The 21994-nt window shown below is 30.8% G+C and overlaps 11 protein-coding genes across 11 annotated transcripts; 4 read left to right on the plus strand and 7 right to left on the minus strand. All coding sequences in view use genetic code 12, as the record gives it.

The window, feature by feature from the left end:
• Positions 1-1020: 1020 nt before the first annotated feature.
• Positions 1021-1224, minus strand: DFJ63DRAFT_272656 (MADS-box domain-containing protein; the record flags this gene model as incomplete). The annotated part of the gene is made up of 1 exon (XM_064904579.1): positions 1021-1224. A coding segment is annotated over one exon (204 nt), but the record flags the coding sequence as incomplete, so codon positions are not given.
• Positions 1225-2231: 1007 nt separating this feature from the next.
• Positions 2232-3328, minus strand: DFJ63DRAFT_240394 (uncharacterized protein). Its single transcript, XM_064904319.1, has one exon. It carries the CDS (start codon positions 3149-3151, stop codon positions 2492-2494), a length of 660 nt encoding a protein of 219 aa, XP_064760170.1. The 5' UTR covers positions 3152-3328; the 3' UTR covers positions 2232-2491.
• Positions 3329-3602: 274 nt separating this feature from the next.
• DFJ63DRAFT_315461 (MADS-box domain-containing protein) lies at positions 3603-4379 on the minus strand (the record flags this gene model as incomplete). Its single annotated transcript, XM_064906554.1, has 1 exon — positions 3603-4379. The coding sequence occupies one exon, from the start codon at positions 4377-4379 to the stop codon at positions 3603-3605; it is 777 nt and encodes a 258-aa protein (XP_064760171.1).
• Positions 4380-7888: 3509 nt separating this feature from the next.
• MAE1 (malate dehydrogenase (oxaloacetate-decarboxylating)) lies at positions 7889-10355 on the plus strand. The gene has a single exon (XM_064904325.1). It carries the CDS (start codon positions 8055-8057, stop codon positions 9981-9983), a length of 1929 nt encoding a protein of 642 aa, XP_064760172.1. The 5' UTR covers positions 7889-8054; the 3' UTR covers positions 9984-10355.
• Position 10356: 1 nt separating this feature from the next.
• Positions 10357-11616, plus strand: ADK1 (adenylate kinase). The gene has a single exon (XM_064904322.1). The coding sequence runs from the start codon at positions 10729-10731 to the stop codon at positions 11473-11475; it is 747 nt and encodes a 248-aa protein (XP_064760173.1). The 5' UTR covers positions 10357-10728; the 3' UTR covers positions 11476-11616.
• DFJ63DRAFT_241937 (uncharacterized protein) lies at positions 11617-13406 on the minus strand. Its single transcript, XM_064904323.1, has one exon. It carries the CDS (start codon positions 13324-13326, stop codon positions 11758-11760), a length of 1569 nt encoding a protein of 522 aa, XP_064760174.1. The 5' UTR covers positions 13327-13406; the 3' UTR covers positions 11617-11757.
• YHM1 (Yhm1p) lies at positions 13376-14699 on the plus strand. Its single transcript, XM_064907272.1, has one exon. It carries the CDS (start codon positions 13656-13658, stop codon positions 14562-14564), a length of 909 nt encoding a protein of 302 aa, XP_064760175.1. The 5' UTR covers positions 13376-13655; the 3' UTR covers positions 14565-14699.
• Positions 14700-15590: 891 nt separating this feature from the next.
• Positions 15591-17399, minus strand: DFJ63DRAFT_241962 (uncharacterized protein). The gene is made up of 2 exons (XM_064904326.1): positions 17289-17399; positions 15591-17223 (listed from the first exon to the last, which is right to left on the minus strand). Exons 1-2 carry the CDS (start codon positions 17293-17295, stop codon positions 15596-15598), a joined length of 1635 nt encoding a protein of 544 aa, XP_064760176.1. The 5' UTR covers positions 17296-17399; the 3' UTR covers positions 15591-15595.
• Positions 17071-18440, plus strand: DFJ63DRAFT_241973 (uncharacterized protein). The gene has a single exon (XM_064904327.1). The coding sequence runs from the start codon at positions 17467-17469 to the stop codon at positions 18325-18327; it is 861 nt and encodes a 286-aa protein (XP_064760177.1). The 5' UTR covers positions 17071-17466; the 3' UTR covers positions 18328-18440.
• Positions 18441-19705, minus strand: RPL25 (60S ribosomal protein uL23). The gene is made up of 2 exons (XM_064904324.1): positions 19604-19705; positions 18441-18976 (listed from the first exon to the last, which is right to left on the minus strand). Exons 1-2 carry the CDS (start codon positions 19614-19616, stop codon positions 18555-18557), a joined length of 435 nt encoding a protein of 144 aa, XP_064760178.1. The 5' UTR covers positions 19617-19705; the 3' UTR covers positions 18441-18554.
• Positions 19706-20177: 472 nt separating this feature from the next.
• DFJ63DRAFT_323735 (mitochondrial 37S ribosomal protein YmS18) lies at positions 20178-20609 on the minus strand (the record flags this gene model as incomplete). Its single annotated transcript, XM_064907543.1, has 1 exon — positions 20178-20609. One exon carries the CDS (start codon positions 20607-20609, stop codon positions 20178-20180), a length of 432 nt encoding a protein of 143 aa, XP_064760179.1.
• Between the last annotated feature and the right edge of the window lie 1385 nt (positions 20610-21994).

Genomic DNA, 21994 nt, shown 5'->3' on the forward strand with positions numbered 1-21994 from the left:
TTAATGAGTCAATATATATATAAGTTGAGAATGAATTTGTGCCACTTCACATAAACGTATCAGATTTACCTATATTAATATCTATTTGCTTATTAAATAATTAAACTATGGTAATGTAAGGGCCTTTGTGGAGTAACCAATTCTTTCTTATCTTTATTATTTGTTGGTGGAGCTCCTACTAATTGGTTTGATGAACGTAGATACAACATGTTGTGATTGAGTAAGTTCATTCTATCTTGTTTAACTATAGTAATACAGAATGTGATTCATTGGACCTGATAAAATCATATAAGCTTTACCCATGAAAATCATGCACGTAGAAATTTGAAAACCTGTAATTGAATACGTTGAGATCATCCATAACACCGAATTCTTATTGAAGCTCAATGACAGTAAATGAAGTGTTTAACAATATTTAATGAAAATTGAAAGAAATTGCTTCTTTCTTTTTGCATATTTAACATTACTCAAGTTAATGAATCCCTTGGAAATTGAATGAGAATAAGTTTTGAATTTGGATTTACATAGATGCTCTTTTGATAGACTTAAATCATTGTATTTATATATAATGTAACAAAGAATTAAAATAATAAGTGAAACAATTGTCAGGGAAAAGTATACCTGATTTCTATTTCCCAATCAAATATAAACACAATATATTTTGTTTACCTTCCATATTTAAATTGGATAATCTGAAACAGAATCTAAATCTAAACTATATGGTTCAAACATTATGGTGAAAACACTACTGGTATTTTCGTCTTCAACGTTTTCTTCCACAAAATCAGTATTCTGGGTATCAATTTGAGAATTCTCAATAAGTGGATACAATAAATGACTCGAAATACTTGGTGCTGGTCCTTGAACTTTTTGATGATAGTCATCATCTGGAAAGATTAAATCCAAATTTATAGATGAGTGCAGTATAACATATTTTTGCTGGATTTGTGGTGGTGTAAGTGGTGGTGGAAGTGGTGATGGAAGTGAAGTTGAAGGTTTCCTGTTTTCTAAATAGTAATGTAGAATTGGAGTTAGATTAGAGGAAGGATAAGTTTCAAGTTTACCATCTTCTTTAACAATGACTACTGCAACTTTACTTTTCGTCAACACTGAGAGTTCATATGCTTTATTAAAGAGTCCCTTAATCCTCTTTTTGAAAGTTTGTGCTCTCCGTGCTAGTTTTGCAATAAGTTTTATTTCTATCTTATTTTGTCCCATTGCTTTTAATAGATATTGGGATATTGATATATTTGAGAAAGGAAAACTAATTTAATGTGAATAGATTAACAGTCTTACGGTACGTTATTTATACTCCAAAAATGAAAAAGCTCTAAATTTAGGATTTGGCAAATCAAGTCAAGTTTTTAACTTATGCTAAATTCGATCTACAAAATATTTATTTTGTTGAGAATCGCTTATAACCGAAAAAGGAAAATCCGTAGATAAAGGGCTTACGCAATCGAGAAGCGAATTACTACCGATCAGTCGTTTTGATGTTGATACAGGCACTTTAATAAAAGCTATCTATAATATCATTAATACTTAGTGTATTGTTATATAGTTATATTGTAAATATATAAAATTGACTCTAATTGGTCTACCAGCTATGGAAACCATAAATAAAAGTGGGTATATATTCTAAGTCTGCATTTTCCATATCTTCCAGATTGACTAATTGATTATCATTTATAAATCTATTTTCATCATCAAAGTCGTCGTAATCATCATTATCATCATTATCGTCATATTCATCTTCGGGATCTGATACAGGAATTGATTGGTCTGGATTCAATTGAATATTTGGTGGTTGTCTTGTTGGGAGTATAACTTGATTGTTTTCATTACCAGAAGATGTTTTCATGTGCTAACGTATCATTGTTAATTTCACTTTGATCTTGAACATGTACATGCATCTGATTCTCTCTGAGTCTCCTGCAACATTCTTCGATTATTTGATCCAATGTACCATTCATAGATGATGAAATTACCATACCATTAACAGGGAGTAGGATTAATAAAAGTCGAGCTCCTGTCGATGTACTGGATTCCTGGTCTTCATCAGTATCTTCAGGATCGTCATTGTTGGTTCCATATGAATCCATGATGATAGTTGGTTGGATTATTTTGCTGTAGTGTGTTAAAGAAGAAAGAGTTTTTAAAGTTAGTGGTAAAAAAAAAAAAAGATGATCTCTTTTGTGTGCATGTTAAATTTAGAAAAAAAGGATTTGGAAGATATGTGGACAATATTATGTGCGTGCATTCTTTAGTTGCTTTCTAGTTATATATAATGACTTACTACAAACAGAGAATAATCTTTTAGTATAATTACACTTAATAATGAAATAAAAGTAAGATAAATGAACTGAAATCAGATCTCGATGTATAGATATAAACTATGGAAGAAATAAAAGACAAATTAAAAAGGTTGAACAATAATAACAAAACCCAAGCATACCCTAGCCCAAATTCTTTATTTAGTCAGTTAACATTGCTAAGCTCTATGAAGCTGAGGTAAGAGATAAGTATCAATGCTATCATCTTCTTGAAAAGGAAGATCTGGAACTTCTTCCGATGGTTTAACAAATTGTATTTCATCATATATAGGTTTTTCAGTATTTTGATAAATATCATCAAATATAGTTTCTTCAATATTTTCAAAATATGGTTTTTCAATATCTTGTAAAACAATATCGTACAATTGAAAATAATCTTCATCAAAAGAAGATGATATATGCTTATCATTCAACTTTTCTTCTTTAATAATATGTTCATCATCTAGTTCTTCTTTTCTATCTTGATCGAATTTAGAATCAGTTTGATGATGAACATCAGAATCTCCACCAGGTAAATAGAGATTTGATAAATCACTAAAAAATGAACCGTCTTGTATAGCACTAGTTAATGTCTTTGAATCTATTTCTTTTTTTTCCTTGGCTTTAAGAGATTCATAAATGTAAGAATCAATCATATCCTTTGAAGAAAAATAATAATCAAACTTACCCCATTCATCTTTAATAACTAAACCAATCTCTGCATTGCAATATTCGTTTAATTGCTTACATTTGGCAACTAAACCTGCGGATCTTTTCTTATAGCTGATTCTTCTTTTTTGGTTGTTTGTAATAAATCCATTAAGCTTCTTCTGTCCCATGATGTTTAATTAAATACTTTTGGACAAACTGGATGTCTAGTTCAAATTATATGGTGTATATAAAAAGAAGAAGAAAGACTTAAATTTACAAATTAAATTTCTCTTTTTTTTAATTATCATTCCTAAATTTAGGATTGTTACACAAAACCAAAAAATATCATCTTTTATTTTTTAAGGAGTTTTTTTTAACACTTTACTTTATATTTTTATAAGAATTACTTAAATCTACAATTATATCTAGAAAACTATAATAAACAATATGGTGATACGAATGATAGTAAGCCAATCATTCGTAAAATGATAGTAAGCCAATCATTCGTATCATCATAAAACCAAAGACAAACAAAAAACCTGCAAGATAAGATCTTGACTTTTACCCAATAACCTAAAAAAATCCCAAACTATTTTCCCAATCAATCTGAATCAAAGATTGAACCAACCAATCAATTCATCATACTACTTTACCATTAAAGTTCATGTGGATCCTCTCAAAATAAAGCCCTTCTGCATTATTAGATGCCGGTAATTTTAATATTTCGCTATCATCAAAATGTGATTTCTCTTCCATTTCGTTTTTATTTACTGATTCCAAATCGAACTTAAACATTTGATCAAACATCTCATTAGCTTTCTTTATGGATTCAGAATCTAATGATCTATTAAAATTGTTAAATTGGGTGGTGGTATCAATGAATTTAGCTAAGTCGTTAAAATCTGTAGATGGAGAAAATACACCTTGATTGGTATTTCCAGTGTCAGTTTCCATATCATTTTCCATTTCACCTTCGATATCAGCTTCATCATCAGCATCTTCGATTTCCTCGTCTTCAATGGCAAAAGCGACGGTGGCAGCAGTAGCAGCAATGGAATCAATAGCATCTTCATCAACACCATCATCATCATTATCAGAACTTTCAACTTCAGAAGCTTCAGCTTCAGATTCGATTTCATCATTAGAATCATCCTCAATCTTAACTTCTGAAGTTCTGATTTCAGTTTGAATACCGGTTCTTGTCATATAATCTTCTAATATAGATTTCAAATTACCTGAAGTATAAGTATGAACATCGTTTTCATCATCACCTAACACTATGATTGCAATTTTTTTCCCAGTTAAAATAGATAATTCCCTAGCCTTTTTAAATAAACCATTACTTCTTTTACCAAAGCAAACTTTTCTCTTTTTAGAATCTACGATTTTTTTAATTTCAATCTTAACTCGACCCATTGGTTATGTATTATATTATATTGTATTATTTGAATTGATGTTTTATGATAAAAAAAAGTCATAACAATTCTCTCTTCATTAAGGAATATTAACTCCTTTATATATTGATATCGTACCTAGTAACTAATTTTTGTGTGAATAAAAGTATCCCTAAAAAATAAAGTTTCGGCCAAAAAGAGGTCAATTTTCATATACGTACCAATCTGACTTCTGGCTGGAAAAGGCTGAACACCATAGATAAATGGTTATTAAATTTAAGTGACTTCTAGTGACTCTTTTTTCTAATTTCAAGATATTTGTATGGATCCCAAATTGGATTTAGCGTATATTTAGGTGAGATAGCGGGGTCACACTAACAAAAAGTTGGCAACGTTTAAATGTAAAAGATCAATTCAGTTTGCATGGCATCGGTTAATAAGATGTTCATTTAACAAGCTCAATTGAAGACCTTTCAATTCAATTGCCATAAAATAGTCGTTAGACTTTGCAATTGACTTCCATTAATAGCATACAATATTGAACAGGCGGTTATACCATCAGTCAAAAATCCTGTCTCTCTCCTCATTAACTGATTATCCAACCTTATTTTTTATCGGTGTGTGGTTTTAGGCATGCCTTTTTTAATTTTGTTCACTGGAGGATAGTGGCTATGGTGCGGACTTGATGATAATGTGTGTACTCGTAATTTATTTTTTTACGAGATTTTGATTGTTTAAATCATAGTGGATAACAATTACCGGTCTGTTCTTTTAATGATAGAAACATTCGGTTAAAAGGTTTCATACAAGGTCATGTATATATGATCAATTGTTGTTTGATAATGGTTTGAAGTTATCAAATCACATCATAAGTAGATCCACGTTGATTAATCAATGATGGTGAATCTATCTAAATGATCATTTTGTTCGCACACCCCATATCTCAAAAATTGAAAAATTAATGACTAATTTATTGTAGTAGAGTTTTCTCTTTTTACATTGATTTAATTACAATTAATGTGAAGTTTATGGTCTACTTGGTTATCATTGGAAAGAATATAACTCGGGACTTAACTGAGTTTTACTTCAATTAATTGAAATTTATCTGTAGTAATTTAACTCAAAATTGAATTAAGAAGGTAGAATGTAAATCAATTGGTTCGATTGGGCCCGATATGTCCGACTTTTGCTCAATATTAGCTTTAACAACTAGATTATATCATTATTGTAAGTCTTTATATAACTACATTACTGAATTTTCTTCAATTTAAACACTTTATCTTGTTGCAATTCCTTATTAAAATTTTAATTCCCACTAATTCTTCACTCGCAGATTTCTTCTCTCTAACTTTACCGTCATGAAATGTTAGTAAAAACAATCCTAAGTCTACTATATGCCGGAACTTTCCTTCACTATATAAATATAACGTAGCAGCGGTTGTACAATCTACATCTCTAAAAAGGCAATTCGTTGTTGAAGTCAATAGTATCATCTGGTATTGAACTTGCCAGTAGATAGATATATATATAAGATTCCACCCTTGCTTTTATCAATTCACATCATACCTACTCGCAACAACCATGAATTAAAAATGAGTTAAAAATCAGAAACATAACATACCAAAATAAAAAATTGCAGCCACTTGTAGCTAGGGTTAACTAACAAAGGACCATTGGCACCGACTCCGGCAACCTATGTCAAGCCATTTGATATATTGTTGTGTTGTGTTGTGTTGTGTTGTGTTGTTTAATATTGTGTTGTGTTACTTTCATTTGTGGTCGCGTGTGGTGTAAAATTGTTGTGGTTGCGTTTGATTCCGTGATTTTCCGCAGTTTGCAGCCTTACATACAAACAAATAAAAAAGAAAAAGCTTTTCAGTTTTGGGGTTGGCAATAATAAAAAAAAAAGTATAAAGACGTTACTGGTTTGAAGAAGGTTAGAGTTGACATGGTGTGCTGAGCCATCAAGAGAGGTAACTCCTCGCTACTAACAAAACAGGGATAAGCAACACCATTATTAGAAAGACCAAACTTTTTCTGGTTTTGATAATTGTTCAACCCTAATTAAAAAGCTAACCGAATATCAGGAACGATGAACCAAAGTGGCTAGTTCAAATAGGTGTCGTTATTTATTTATATTTTGATACTATTTATTCCGATAATTGCACAATAATAATACATTGCTTAGCGGTTTCACTATTTTTGGTCTATATAGCATTTTTTCTACCCCTCTCTCTAACTCGTCTTGTTTGCTCAAAAGGGTAACGCGTTTGTTTGTTGGAAGAAATCACCCCTCTTTTCTTTTTTTTTGCTGTTGGAAAATATCGGAGTGAAAATTATGAGAAAAAAAAAAAAAGAATAATGAATTTATCCATTTAATTGTTGTCCGGTCGATGATCGGATGTGAGTCAGTTAGTTTAAGAAAAGTAACGTGAGTTTAATTTCGAGGGATTGCGAAAAGGAGGGACTGATATCAGGAGTAACATTAAATCAACATATATAAAGGATATATAAGATTATTAAAGGGGAGGAAAAGGTATATAAGGTTATAGATGTATTCAGCAAACATAATAAGATCATATTCTTCTTTAATTGCATAATATCCAGGGTTTTAATCGAAATTATCGTTGTGAAAAAATTTTCAATCCATAATTGACAGATCGATTTAGGACAAACGGGCCAAATAAGAAACGAGCGAACGAACAAAAAAAAAAAAAAAAAAAAGAAAAAAGTCAAAAATTTCTTTTTTTTTTTTAATTTTAAAATTAATTAATCCACGATGCAGTTAGTTTAATTACTAGAAAATGTCAAGAGATAGTTTAATTGAACCATTGAATATTAGAAGTATAATTAGATAAATGGTGTTGTTGAACATGAGATAATATCGAGATTGACTAAAGTCAATTGGTAAAGTCAATTGGTAACAAATTCGTTTGCAAGTCGAATAATAGATCGGAAACTAACTACCTACACTGATTTGAAGCGAAGTCAAAGTAAATCAAAATGCAACCCAACCCCACCCCGCCAACTGATCTGGTAACTACAACATTCTCTATACACCACATAAACATACAACACAACAATTGATATAAAAGTAAATCTATATATATAGTACCACCAGGTTAAAGTCGGAACAACTTTGATAGTTCAAATTTTTGTGTTAATATTTGATTTCTATGCATCTTTATTTTTCGCTGTACAACTTTCCCTCTATCTCTGTCTGTCTGTCTGTCTGTAACCCACACCACTAGATAGATATACAACAACAAACACCACCACCACGTCTAGACCTTTTTCATGTCTTGGACAATCCAACCTAGCGGAATAAGCTACCGATGGGTAATGATAATGATGGTTAAACTTCATGCACTTTATAACTAACTCCTAAACATTTAACCCTCCCACTATTTAATAAAAGAATGTATATAAAATGAAATGAGCATCCCCCCTCCTCTTCCTTCATTCAACTCCTCTTCTTCTTCTTCTTGTTAGTTTCTTCTAGTTTAAATTGCCTTGATTAAATTAAATTTATTTATTTCAATTTTTAAAATTGATTTGAGTTATTTATTTTTTTTTAATTTATATATACTCTTCTTCTTCTTCTTCTTCTTCTTCTTGTTTGATTTAAGTTTTACTTCTTTGACTAGAAGTTATTCATTATCTATTCATAAATCAGTCATATCCAACTATCATCATTATGTTGAAAGTTATATCTAGATCAAGTGGTACCTCATCATGTACATCCACTAGTTCTAAATTACTCCTATTAAGTCATCGTTATAATTCAACCACCACTCCAAAGAAAACCACCACTTCAATCCACACTCATACCATTAAAACCCCAGTTGGTATCAAAGCTGCAATTGCATCATTAAAACCAAAAACTACCAGATTATCCATTGAAGGACCTATTGAATGTGATTTAGAAGGATTTCAAGTTTTAAATTCTCCTATTTTTAATAAAGGTTCAGCTTTTACCAGAGAAGAAAGAAAAGCCTTTGGTTTAACTGGTCTTTTACCATCTCAAGTTAATACTTTAGATGAACAAGTTGAAAGAGCTTATAGACAATTTTCTTATTTAAAAACTCCATTAGCTAAAAATGATTTCTGTACTTCCATGAGAATTCAAAATAAAGTGCTTTATTATGAATTAGTTAGACGTCATATTAGAGAAATGTTACCTATTATTTATACTCCAACTGAAGGAGATGCCATTGCTGCTTATTCTCATAGATTTAGAAAACCAGAAGGTTGTTTTCTTGATATCACTGATCCTGATTCTATTGATGAAAAATTTGCCATTTATGGTGAAGATAAAGATATCGATTATATCGTCATGAGTGATGGAGAAGGTATTCTTGGTATTGGAGATCAAGGGGTTGGTGGTATTAGAATTGCCATTGCCAAATTGGGTCTTATGACTCTTTGTGCTGGGGTTCATCCTGGTAGAGTTTTACCTATTGTTCTTGATGTCGGTACTAATAATGAAAAATTATTAAATGATGATCTTTATATGGGTAATAAATTCCCTAGAATTAGAGGTGAACAATATTGGGATTTCGTTGATAAAGTTATTTATGGTATTAAAAAGAGATTTCCAAATGCCGTATTACATTATGAAGATTTCGGAGTTTCAACCGGTAGAGATATGTTATATAAATATAGAGAAGTGATTCCATCATTTAATGATGATATTCAAGGTACCGGAGCTGTGGTAATGGCTTCTATCACTGCTGGATTGAAATATACTAATAAGAAATTATTAGAATCTGAAATTTTAATTTATGGTGCTGGATCAGCTGGTTTAGGTATTGCTGATCAAATTGTTAATCATATGGTAAGTCATGGTTCAACTCCAGAACAAGCAAGAGCAAGAATTCATACTATGGATAGAAGAGGTTTAGTTTTAACCTCTCATGATGATGCAAGTCCAGCTCAAAAGAAATATGCTGATAAAGATAGTGATTGGGAAGGGGTTGATACTACTTCATTAGTGGATGTGATTGCTAAAGTTAAACCAACTGTTTTAGTGGGTTGTTCAACTCAAGCTGGTGCTTTCAATGAACAAGTTATTAAGGAAATGTATAAATATAATAAGCAACCAATTGTTTTCCCATTATCCAATCCAACCAGATTACATGAAGCTTTCCCAGTTGATATTATGAGATATACTGATAATAATGCTTTAATTGCTACTGGATCTCCATTCGAACCAGTTGATGGATATTATATTTCTGAAAATAACAATTGTTTTACTTTCCCAGGTATTGGTTTAGGAGCTGTATTATCAAGATGTACCACTATTTCTGATACTATGGTTTCAGCTGCTGTTGATCAATTAGCTTCATTATCACCAAAAATGGAAAATCCAAAGAATGGTTTATTACCAAGATTAGAAGAAATTGATGAAGTCAGTGCTTATGTTGCCACTGCTGTTATTTTACAATCATTAAAGGAAGGTACTGCTAGAATTGAAAGTGAAGAAAGACCTCAAGGTGGATTTGTTGAAGTGCCAAGAGATTTCGATAAATGTCTTAAATGGGTTCAATCACAAATGTGGAAACCAATCTATAGACCATTAGTTAAGGTTCAACATGTTCCTGAAATTCATACTTTCCAACATTAGGTGTTAGTTGGTTAGCCAATCAGTCATTCATTTATTCAACCATTATGTATATTATTATTATTATTATTTTAAGTTAGTTTGATTCTCTTCTTTTTTATTTAACTGTTTTGTTCATTTCTTATAATTCTCTTTATTTTTTGCATATTTTGATAATACTTATACACATATGTTTAGTCTATTCTTATCTATCTAGTTATTTTATACAAGCATTATACAGTTTTTTTTTTATTTATTGATCGATAATAATCAGTAGTTTAATAGATTTTGTTACTTTTTGATATTTTTTGCAACTTTTCATAGAGATTTACTTACAATTTCGTTGAAAACTGATATAAATTACAAAATCCTACATACAAAACGAACCAATTTGAAGGTAAAATACCCTCTAATAACCGTAACAACTACACATTCACACCCAAACATCCAACCTAATCAATTCTAATCATTTTTCAATTCTGTTCTTAATCCCTTTTCCCCAAACTATCCCTATAACCCCTAAAAAAAATATCTTAACCATCCAATAAATTTCCGCTTTTTGATCGCTCTCGGAGCGTTTCATTTTTTTCTGCTCCTGTCTCAACAAAATTTTTTTAACTATGAGAGTGTCGGATTTTGAGGTCTCTCTCTCCAACCAACCAAAAAAATTTCAAAATCGTTCAGAGGTTCATATTAGATATAGAGATCCTTTTATAGTTCAATTGTTAGTATTATACTAGTTCAAACAGCAAAGTAAACGTCATATACAATGTCTGTCGAAGATTTAAAGGCCACCGTTGCCAAATTACAAGCCAGAATCCAACATTTGGAACAACAAGCTGGTATTATTCCAAAAGTCCCAGAATCAATCAGAATGGTATTGATTGGTCCCCCAGGTGCTGGTAAAGGTACTCAAGCTCCAAACTTGAAAGATAAATTCTGTGCTTGTCATTTAGCCACTGGTGATATGTTAAGAGCCCAAGTTGCTGCTAAAACTGCTTTAGGGGTTGAAGCTAAGAAAATTATGGATCAAGGTGGATTAGTTAGTGATGAAATTATGGTTGGTATCATTCAAAATGAATTAGAAAACAATAAAGAATGTGCCAATGGTTTCATTTTAGATGGTTTCCCAAGAACCATTCCTCAAGCTGAAAAATTAGATGCTATGTTACAAAATAGAAAAACTCCATTAGAAAAAGCTGTTGAATTAAAAATTGATGATGAATTATTAGTAGCTAGAATCACTGGTAGATTAGTTCATCCAGCTTCCGGTAGATCTTACCATAAATTATTCAACCCACCAAAGAAATCCATGATTGATGATGTTACTGGTGAACCATTAGTTCAAAGATCTGATGATAATGAAGGTGCCTTAAAGAAAAGATTAGTCACTTATCATAAACAAACTGAACCAATTGTTGATTACTATAGAAAATCTGGTATCTGGAGTGGAATTGATGCTTCTCAAAAACCAACCAAAGTTTGGGCTGATATTTTAAAATGTTTAGGTCAATAAATAAATAAAATTTATTGAGTTGAATTCTTTCGAATAAAAGCTTATGTCTATAGTATAATAAAATATTTATCATTAATGGGGTAACTTCAAAAAATAGTTGGTTGTGTTTCACCAATGTAAAATGTATATTTATGTATTTTGTGTATATGATTATATATCTATTTATTGCACTTAATTCACTTGTAAGATACGAACAAACTTGAATCGAAGAAGAAAATGGGTTAACAATATTAAATTAATCTATTCGTTCATTCATTCATTAATATTAATCTATATACAAAATTATACTCTTTCACGTTTAACTCTTGATTTGGGTAATTCAGCTTCAGGAGTTCTCTTATTAGTTTCATTAAAACAATCAACATGAACAATCTTTCGACTATTTTTACCTTCTCCTGGAACTTTCATACATTTTAACCACACCCAATCTCCACTATCATCATTATAAACAGCTTGAACCGGTAAATGACATACATTACAAGTATTCTTCATATTTGATGATCGAGGCGGAACCTTCACATATTGATTATTAGCAACAATATCTAGTAATTTACTATCATTATCATTGATAGTTTTATTAGTTGAATTCAGACCAGAACTTGAGTTATCACCTTTAGTAGAAAATTCTAATAATTCATCATCTTGGAATTTAACCCATTCAAAATCATCTAAATACCAATTTCTAGATTGAACATTTGATTTATTAGTTGATACTTTCTTATTAACTCTGAAATGCCAATCTAAATGTAGACGCTTCTTAGTGGATCCTTCACTATCGGTAGTGAATCTTTTCCCACAGATTGAACATTTGGATGATTTAGCTTCATATAAAAGATTTAATTCAGTAGATGTGGGTTTATTAGTATTTATAAATGATTGTAAATCACTATTAGCAATTTGATTTGAAATAGTAACCAATCCTTCGAATTTAACTTTTTCAAATTCAGTGATATGTAAACTATTATGAAGATTTGAATTCAAAATATCTTGTAAGATACTTGATGTGGATGATGATGAACCTGATGAAGAAGGAGTTTTAATGGCTGATGGTTTGATATATTTGATTTTGGGGAATTGTAAACTATATACGGGTTTGGAACCTGGAATAGGATCTCTATCAACTTTCACCAATCCTGATTCTATTAAATTATGAAATATAGTTTCTGCTTTATAGCCAGCATTGGGTTGAGGGGTAGATTGACTACTATTAATTTGATTTGACATATCATTTAACGTGGATTGAATGGTGGGTAAATCACCAGGTTGAACAGATCCACTTAAAAGTAATGATCTTAAATTATGAAGAGCTTGAAGCCTATCTTTAGTTTTTGGATCTGGTATTTCACGAAATTTACTATCAAATATCCTTATTAAACCATTTATATCTTCAATCATTTTGGTAGCAGGAGTTGGAGGTGGCTTTACTCCCGACTTTGCCAAATATGCTTCTATCTCACTCAACACACTTCTACCAAACAATGGTAAGGTAGTACCCTTTGCCTTTGTAATTTTCCAATTTTGTAAGACACTTACTAATTTCTTCTTTGTTTGATCATTACTATGTTGATATACTTGAGTGAATAAGTTGGCTAAATGATCTTCAACTAAGATATTATATGGATTCCCTACCGTTTTACAAATTGAATCCAATAAGTATAAAGTATATAACTTTTGTTCAGCTGGAGCAGTTGAAATTCGATGACTGATAGTATCAATGATACCATCGGCAACATCTGAGTTTTCCCTAGCTATAGTGGTTAAATTTTCAATAATAGGACCTGAATTAAACGTCAACTCATTCAAACTTTGAGCGTAATCCTCCAACAACTCAGTCTTCCTTCCACCTGACATGATTGATATGTTCTTGTTACAGCTTTTGATGATTGATTATAAGTTACTTGCCTTCTGCTGCTGTTCTACATTCTTTTCTGCTTTTCTCTGAAAATCCTAAAATCAAAAGGGATTTATATACAGGAAAACCAGACCATGTGACTATTGCCTAATTCGGTAACTAATTTGATGATTTTAAAATTAAGCGCGGTGTGAGTCAAAAATTTTCACTGGAAAGACGAAAAAAAAAATTTATATAAATTGTGGCCTAAGTGGATATATTTCTATTCATTTTAAAATTTTACATTAGTTATTACTTGATAAGCTAGGATCATTATAGATAAATAGACATGTCACCAGCTGCAGCATCATCCGACAAGAAGCAATCTGGTCTTGCCAGAGTTTTAGGTTCAGCCTCTGCTGGTATTTGTGAAATTGCTGTTTTCCATCCTGTTGATACTGTCTCCAAGAGATTGATGTCCAATCATACTAGAGTTGCCAACTTAACTCAATTGAATAGTGTTGTGTTTAGAGAACATGCTGATAAAGTGTTAGGTAAACGTTTATTTACTTTATTCCCAGGTTTGGGTTATGCTGCTGTTTATAAAATTTTACAAAGAGTTTATAAATATGGTGGTCAACCATTTGCTAATGAATTCTTAACTTCTAACTTTAAGGATGATTATTATTCTTATTTCGGTGCTAAGACTGGTAAAGCTTTATTATCTGCCACTGCTGGTTCATTAATTGGTATTGGTGAAGTTGTTTTATTACCATTAGATGTATTAAAGATTAAACGTCAAACAAACCCTGAATCTTTCAAAGGGAGAGGATTCCTTAAAATCATTGCTGATGAAGGGTTTGGATTATATAGAGGTTGGGGTTGGACTGCTGCTAGAAATGCTCCAGGTTCATTTGCTTTATTTGGAGGTAATTCCTTTGCTAAAGAATATATTTTTGGATTATCTGATTATTCATCTGCTACTTGGACTCAAAACTTTGTTACCTCTATTGTGGGTGCTTCAGCTTCATTAATTGTTTCTGCTCCATTAGATGTTATCAAGACTAGAATTCAAAATAAAAACTTTGATAATCCAGAATCAGGTTTTACTATTTTAAAAAATATGGCTGCAAAAGAAGGTATTTCATCTTTCTTTAAAGGGTTAACTCCAAAATTATTAACTACTGGTCCTAAATTAGTATTTTCATTCGCATTAGCTCAATCTTTGATCCCAGCTTTTGATAAATATATCAAGTAATAGACTCCATCCGTAGAATCATCTTTTTACTTCTATCAAAGATCATCTTTCCATATCTTTTATTTTATTTTATTTATTTTATATTTTATATTATTTTATATTTTTAGTTCATTGTATATAGTCATCCAATCTAATATTTATCAGTTACTAATCTTTCTAATTACAATTGTAATCAATTAACTATACAATTTCAAATCCCGGATTCAGACAATTAATAAACAATTTTCCTGTATACAAGAAATCTCATAATTTATCCTCTTTAAGTGAAATTACAGCGCACAGAAAGAAAAAAAAGCTTGAACGTGGTGGAGTTTGAAAAAGATCAAGAGAAATGCAAAATCAGTCATTTGTTTTGAAGTGATTTGCAAAACTATATATATTGATCAAGAAGGACAAGTTTCAACAGAGTATATTTGGAAATATTAAGAAAGTAGAGAGCTTAACACAGTTCATTAGTGCTTTCAGTTTTATCCACTGCCATTTTCAACGATACTGTTGGTAATTATTTAGTTTTGTGATTATAACGGCAGAATACTTTAAGTATACTTGAGTCCATTGACTTTCATAAACATCTCAAGATCTATTAATACAACACTCACAATGAACTTCATATTAGTGGTCATGTATATGTTGAAAATCAACATACTACAAATGATAGTTTATGGATCAAGAAATCCATCAATCTCATTACAATATATCGATAGTTCTTTATTTGAAGCATCAAGATGTACAGGTGACGAGTATGCTGATCAAGTGTTTATCAATAACAATATCAACATTACTGGTGTCCCTATCATGGGCTAGTCATCAGAGACAAAAACAAACAATTCAAAAAGCAGGACATTCAAGTCCTATATTATTTATTCAAAAACAAAAACAGGTTTATAATAACGCTGATATGGTACAGCGTACGAGGTTTATGGTGTTGTGTATTTTCTATATAGTTTTCAGTTCAATTCAGACTCTAATTTCATTACTTAATTCTTTTTTTTCATCTATAAATGTACGATTTTTCTTTTAATAATAATGTATTAAAAATTTGTAGGCTTTTCAATATTTAAAATCCCAAATGATTCAAAATATCCCAATTTAATCAAATTTGGTAATTCATTAATCCATTTATTCCGTCCAAGAATGGTATCCAACTCTGATATACTAGTTTTCCCCTCTAATATACATAATCTTAATACAGAATCGACTTTTTTCTTTTCACGTTGAAGTTTTTCTGATACTCTTTCTCTTAATCCACCTGGGGTATTAGCTAATGTCATAGCATTCTTTAATAACGTTTTGGCATTGTTTAATAATACAGTACTGTTCTTTTGAGCGGGTTCGAAATTCACAATCTGACATCGTTGTAAATCAATATCAGATCTAGCAATCATGATCTCACTAATTTGAGAGATTAAAGCTCCTAATCCTAAATCAACCCCTGATGGAAGTTTCCTCTTTTCAGAAAGTTTACCATTAAGTAGATCTTGAGCCTTTTTCAAATTAGTCGTTATTTGACCTAATGATTTCCAGAATAAATTCTTTACTTCATCAGTAGTTGCATTAGAATTTATAAATGATAAATTTATATCTAAACGATCTAAGAAAGTTTGGATATTATCGGCTGCCAGCATGTATCGTTCTGAAGTTTGAGGTAATTGTGATTCTTCCCCATTCCATAAACTTATCAATTGATCTATATCATTAGTGGTTAATCCTATTATATAAGTCTTTATGATCTTATATTCGTTGATTTGGTCAGTGGTTAAATTTGCAACCATATCATTCTTGAGGGGAGAAAGTTCACTGAAATTATGGATAAGATCTTGAGCTATAGCATCACTTTTAGTCAATAATGGAGTTATTAATTCTGTTATTTGAGAGATTTGAGTTTGGGGATCAGTTACATTCTCTAAGATTGATTGAGATAATTTATAACTAGTCAATATGGTATCAAAAATATCATTTGGTTGAACGATTTCTTCTGCTGTATACTCTGATTCTGATTGTTTCTCTTCGCTGTCTCCAATGGATGTAGATGCCGTGGATTGATCATCTATGGAGTTTATTTCTTTCAATTCATCAAGGAACTTTTTGAATTCATTGATTTGGGTATCCATTAAACCAATGAGAATAGTTTGAGCTTTATACGTAACTTCCAATAACTGATTGAAATTACTATCGGGATTATCTTCTTCAACTTCAAGAACTTCAGTATAAGCCGTAGCAGTATTAAACAATAAATCCAAAGGTATAGAACCAGATGAATTCTTCGCTATACTAATGGCATTTTCATGAGCCAATACCACATTCCCAATTGGTTGAATAACTGAACTTCCATCTTCATGTAAGGCTTCTTCCACATTCGTCAAATCATAAACGTTGACCCCATCAGTCTTTAAATATTGATAATAGACTTGGAATAATAATCGGGATGAGTTATAATAACTATCAAGATTCTCTCCCCCTGATTTCAAATAACTGGTGTATGCCTTTTGATAGAATCGTAAACTTTTCGATAAATCAGATCCTAACCATCTATCGCCTGATTCTTCATCTATTGAACCTTGTTCGAGAAACTCTTCTGCTGTAGTTGGTTCAGATCGTGATGATGGTTCGGAATCGTTGTTACGTAATGATGCTAATGCTCTTTTTCCTAACTTTGGTTCTATAATTGAAAGATGTTAGGACATTGACATTCGAATCATAAGTTATTGAAGCGGTTATACGTACTTTTCATGATGTAATTGGCGGTATACTAGAGATGAGAAGAGATGTCTTAGGTAATTTAAAGTATACAGGAAAATTGCTGCTTTAACCAATTTGATCAATATACGCGTACACTCTAATATTTTTTATTTACAATTTTAAACATCAAGGGTTTCAACATTAGATTCAATCATACTTACCAATGCAAGGAAGGAGGGTCATACCAGAATCACCTAGGAATGGTGGGTTTTCATTCTATCCATCATCGTCAAAAAGATCGAATCAAACAGATACCATATTACCCCCACCAGCTCCCAAGAGACGACAACCTACTGGAGCTGAACTTCTATTTCATCAATTACCAGATACTCAAGCTCAAGAAACCCAAACTATTGTCAATGCTGAATCTACTCGAGTAGAAGTATCTCAAACTTTAACCAATTCCACCATGGTGAATTCTGAGTCGATTGAATCACCAGTTATCATAAGTAGTCAATATGATCAACGACAACCACCATCAGCAGTCCAAGATAATCATGATGATGGACCTTTATTTCATAATGGGAATGGATCATCCCATCGAAGTCGAAGTGAAATTGATCGTGATGATTTATTATGTCAAAAAGTATCGATGAAGGCATTACTCGATAATGATTTTTTAACTAATGGATATAATAAAGAGAAATATTATGAAGTTGATGTATTTATAAAAGGGATGATGCCTATCCAACCATTTATTATCAAACCATATCAACGAACAGTCAAATTAGCCCCGTTTAAGTTAGTCTTGGAAGATGTCAGATCAGATCGGACGATGTTTGTTGAATTCAATCAACAATCTGATATATTACGATTTTTAAATCTTAATGAGACCGAAGAGATATTTCATAAGATGGATGAGATAAATAAGCACATTTGTCGTATCTTACATAAATATGATGATGGGAAAGGTGAGGTTCGATCGATTAAATTAATTAAAGCCATGCATAAGTTTAATAATAATGGATTTATATATCCTTATTGGACGAGCGCTACCACCATTGATGATTTATTTCCCGAATAAAGTTATAACTAGAAAGGAACTTTTTTAAATATATGTATAGTAAGTTGTTAAAAGTGGGATGCTATATGTATATATGTATAAAAGAATAAATCATACTTCACTCAACTAAATATAAAACAGGTAAAATACAAAATGATGAAATAATAACGAAAGAAAAATGTAAATGAGATACTTTGACTTTTATATTTATTTATTTATTAATTTAATTAAAATATGTAAAATGTAATTTAAATGTAACCAATTCTGTTGGCAACATCTAAAGCATCATGATCAGCAGTTAATCTGATGTAAGCTTTTTTAGTACCATTTGGTCTAATTAAAGTGTTAACATATTCGACATCAACTTCATATAATTCTTTAACAGCAGCTTTAATTTGATTCTTGTTAGCTTTAATATCAACTTGGAAAACTAAAATGTTACCATCTTCAACCTTTTTAATGGCAGTTTCAGAAGCGATTGGAGAAACAATGATTTTGTAAGCATCTAATCTGTTGTAATGTGGAACTGATTTTCTAGCGTATTTTGGAGCTCTAGTTAATTTTAAAGTTTTTGGTAATCTGAAAGAAGTAGAAGTTCTAACTTTTAAAGCCTTTTTGGCGTTAGTACCTTTTAAAGCGGCCTTTTTAGCAGTAGAAGCTTTAGTAGTAGCTATAAGAAAAGATTAGTTAGTATAAAAATGTTTTTGAAGTGAAAGTTGACAAAGTCAACAAAAAGGGGAAAGAAAGATGAAATAGGATGTGATTAGATGAAGTGGATTGGTGGTGGTTAGATGGAGGAAGATAGTTGCACATTGATTATGATTATCGAGTATATGATTTAGTGATGGATGATATTGAATGTGGAATAGTGGTTGGAAATGATGACTTGATGGTATAAACTTATAACTGGATGATTAACTACATCAGTAATGAACTGTGAAAAATTTTCATATTGTTATGGATGGTTGATATGATCTTGGATTCGACTTATAAAATCTTTAATGATGGATTGATGATTGAATATTCTTGATGGAAACATATCCGATGACATTAAAAAACTGTAGTTGATAGTCAGACATGATACATTATACACTCTATTCTCTTATTTCACTTGTTACTTTCACATTAATGATGATTCTTTCATAACTTGAATGATATGATTTTCTATTTTATGTTAAATGTCTGAGTAAACTCTATCTCTTTAATGATGATTCATTCCACACACATATGCTCTATTTCTGCCATTCTAATCTCTATTAGATCTTTCCTTCTCTCTTTCAACTATGATATAACTTACAATTTGGAGCCATTATTACTTAATACTTGATTAAACAAAACTGAAAAAAGGATTGATTGAAAATTATTATAATCCAAAATATTTTGATAATTTTTTTTTGTCTATTCTTCCCAGAGCAAAAAAAAATTTCATACTGTAAAGAGAGAGAGAGAGAGAGAGAGAGAGCAGCGTACACAAAATAGTGCCATAGTTAACAAAGTGCGCACTTAACTAATTACTAACAAAAGTTAACTATGAGAATCAATTTAAGTTACACAAAATATGAATTAATTAGTACTGTACTATATACAGGATATTGCAGATCACATGAATTGTTGAAACGGTTAGGGATATAACCCTAGACCATATATTACCCTCTTAACAAAGGGCAAAATCATTGGTTGCAGAATAGTTTCTAATATCAAACTACATCAATAACATCATACTAATAAATGTTAAATACAATATTTCTATTAAACTATATACAGTTGAGATTTTATTTATACTAACAGAAACTCCATCATTGACTTAATGGAATTGTATACATATATATATGACATGAAATGGTAATGATAATAGTAATGAGTGATAATATCTATAAACGACGAAGTTTCTTTGGACGACTACCCCCAAATTGAAGTTTGGTATTATCACTGATTCTAACAATATTAGGTCTAATGTTTTGACCTTCCTTTCCTAATAAAGCAGCTTGGAATGCATCTCTACCTTTTCCGAAATCTTTAAGAATTAATTCAATTTTATCATTTGGTCCAATAAGATTTTGTTCTTCAATGGTTTTAAATAATTTAGTAGCAACTTGGAATCCTGCTTCATATTCTGATCTTTGAGATTTTCTAAATCCTAATTGACCTGCTGATATATGTAATTTAGTATGATGAGGTAAATGTAAATAATATAATACTTTATCATTATAAGTTAAATGTTGATTCTTTTCAACAAAATCTAAATCTTCAACCACAGCCACTAAAGAGGCTAAGGTATTATGACTATGGAACATACCATACATCTTCCATAATACTACTCTTTCATTCTTTCTATCTGTAAGTGGTTTCTTAGTTAATTTAATGTTTTTAGATGATGCTGATGCTGATGCTTGTTTAGAAGCTTGTTCAGAAGCTTGACTCGAGGCTTGAGCTGAAGCTTGTGTAGATGCTTGGGATGGAGTAGAACTTACTTCTTCCACTGATTGTTCATTCAAACGAATGATTGATGCATTGAAGTTATGAATTGATGATGTTGATAATTGAGCTATTCTAATATTTGTTATTGGATTATGAAGTATCAATGATGAAGTAGATCCAACCACTCTATTACGAGCAATCATCAGTAATCCATTCCTTATGTTTAGAAATGACATGATCTAGATGTGTATGTACAAGGTTATACGATAATCGTATTTGAATCAATCAATTGATATATATGTTTGGTCTATAGTAATAAACTAATACCAGTCGATATTTCAGAAAACGAGCAAACGAAAAAAATTTGTAGAGCTTATATAAGAAATTATGTAATCCACATAGTTAATAAATTTTAATACTTATAAAATTACCACACAGTATATATAACATCAAAATGATATACCAATATAATGTTAAGATGTTAATCAATTAAGTTGATGTTAATGAGGATATTCAATCCAGGGTTGGATAACTGAAATAAAGATTCATATACTATAATGAAGTTAATGAATTATGAAATATGTTGCACACGACTTAATGGGTGAGTTGCATATTCGTCCTTGGTTACTAGTAACAATAATAAAGGAAGAAGGGTTAATTTAATTGGATCAAAGTTTAATTCAAGATTTAATGGTTTATAATCTCACCTTTGAAATAGTATTCCTTTCATATAACCAATTCAAAACGATATGGTAATTGGTTAAGGCAATTTTATGGTTAAAATACGATTCCTTTACCTCCCTCCTCCCTTTCCTGCACTTAGAAGATAGACAGACAGACAGACAGACAGACAGACAGACAGACACGCACATACTTTAAATCACATAGAAATCAGAAACAGACACAAATTTAATACCAGACACTGAATGTGTATGTGTAAGTGTGGGTTAATTTAGTTTAAAGTTTGTAGTTAAATTGATTTAGTTGATTTAGTTGATTTAAATCAAAGGGGGATAAGTAACTAGAAATCCATACAAAGGTTCAACTATTGAAATAACTATTGAAATGACTTAGTACAACAGACCCCCACTACAAGTAAATGTCTATCGTTTTTGTCTGTCCCACTTTTTAATTTGTAAATTTAATTTTTCCGTTGCTAACTGATAACAAACAGCCTTGCCATTAATCGCTAATTTTGGAAACATTCTTATCAACAATTGATCTGAATTGAAATTGGTATAATTGCAACTTCAATTGTTAATAGATACTT

This window comes from Scheffersomyces coipomensis (genome assembly GCF_036884675.1).
Source record: "Scheffersomyces coipomensis strain NRRL Y-17651 chromosome Unknown DFJ63scaffold_7, whole genome shotgun sequence".
Lineage (NCBI taxonomy): Eukaryota > Fungi > Ascomycota > Pichiomycetes > Serinales > Debaryomycetaceae > Scheffersomyces > Scheffersomyces coipomensis.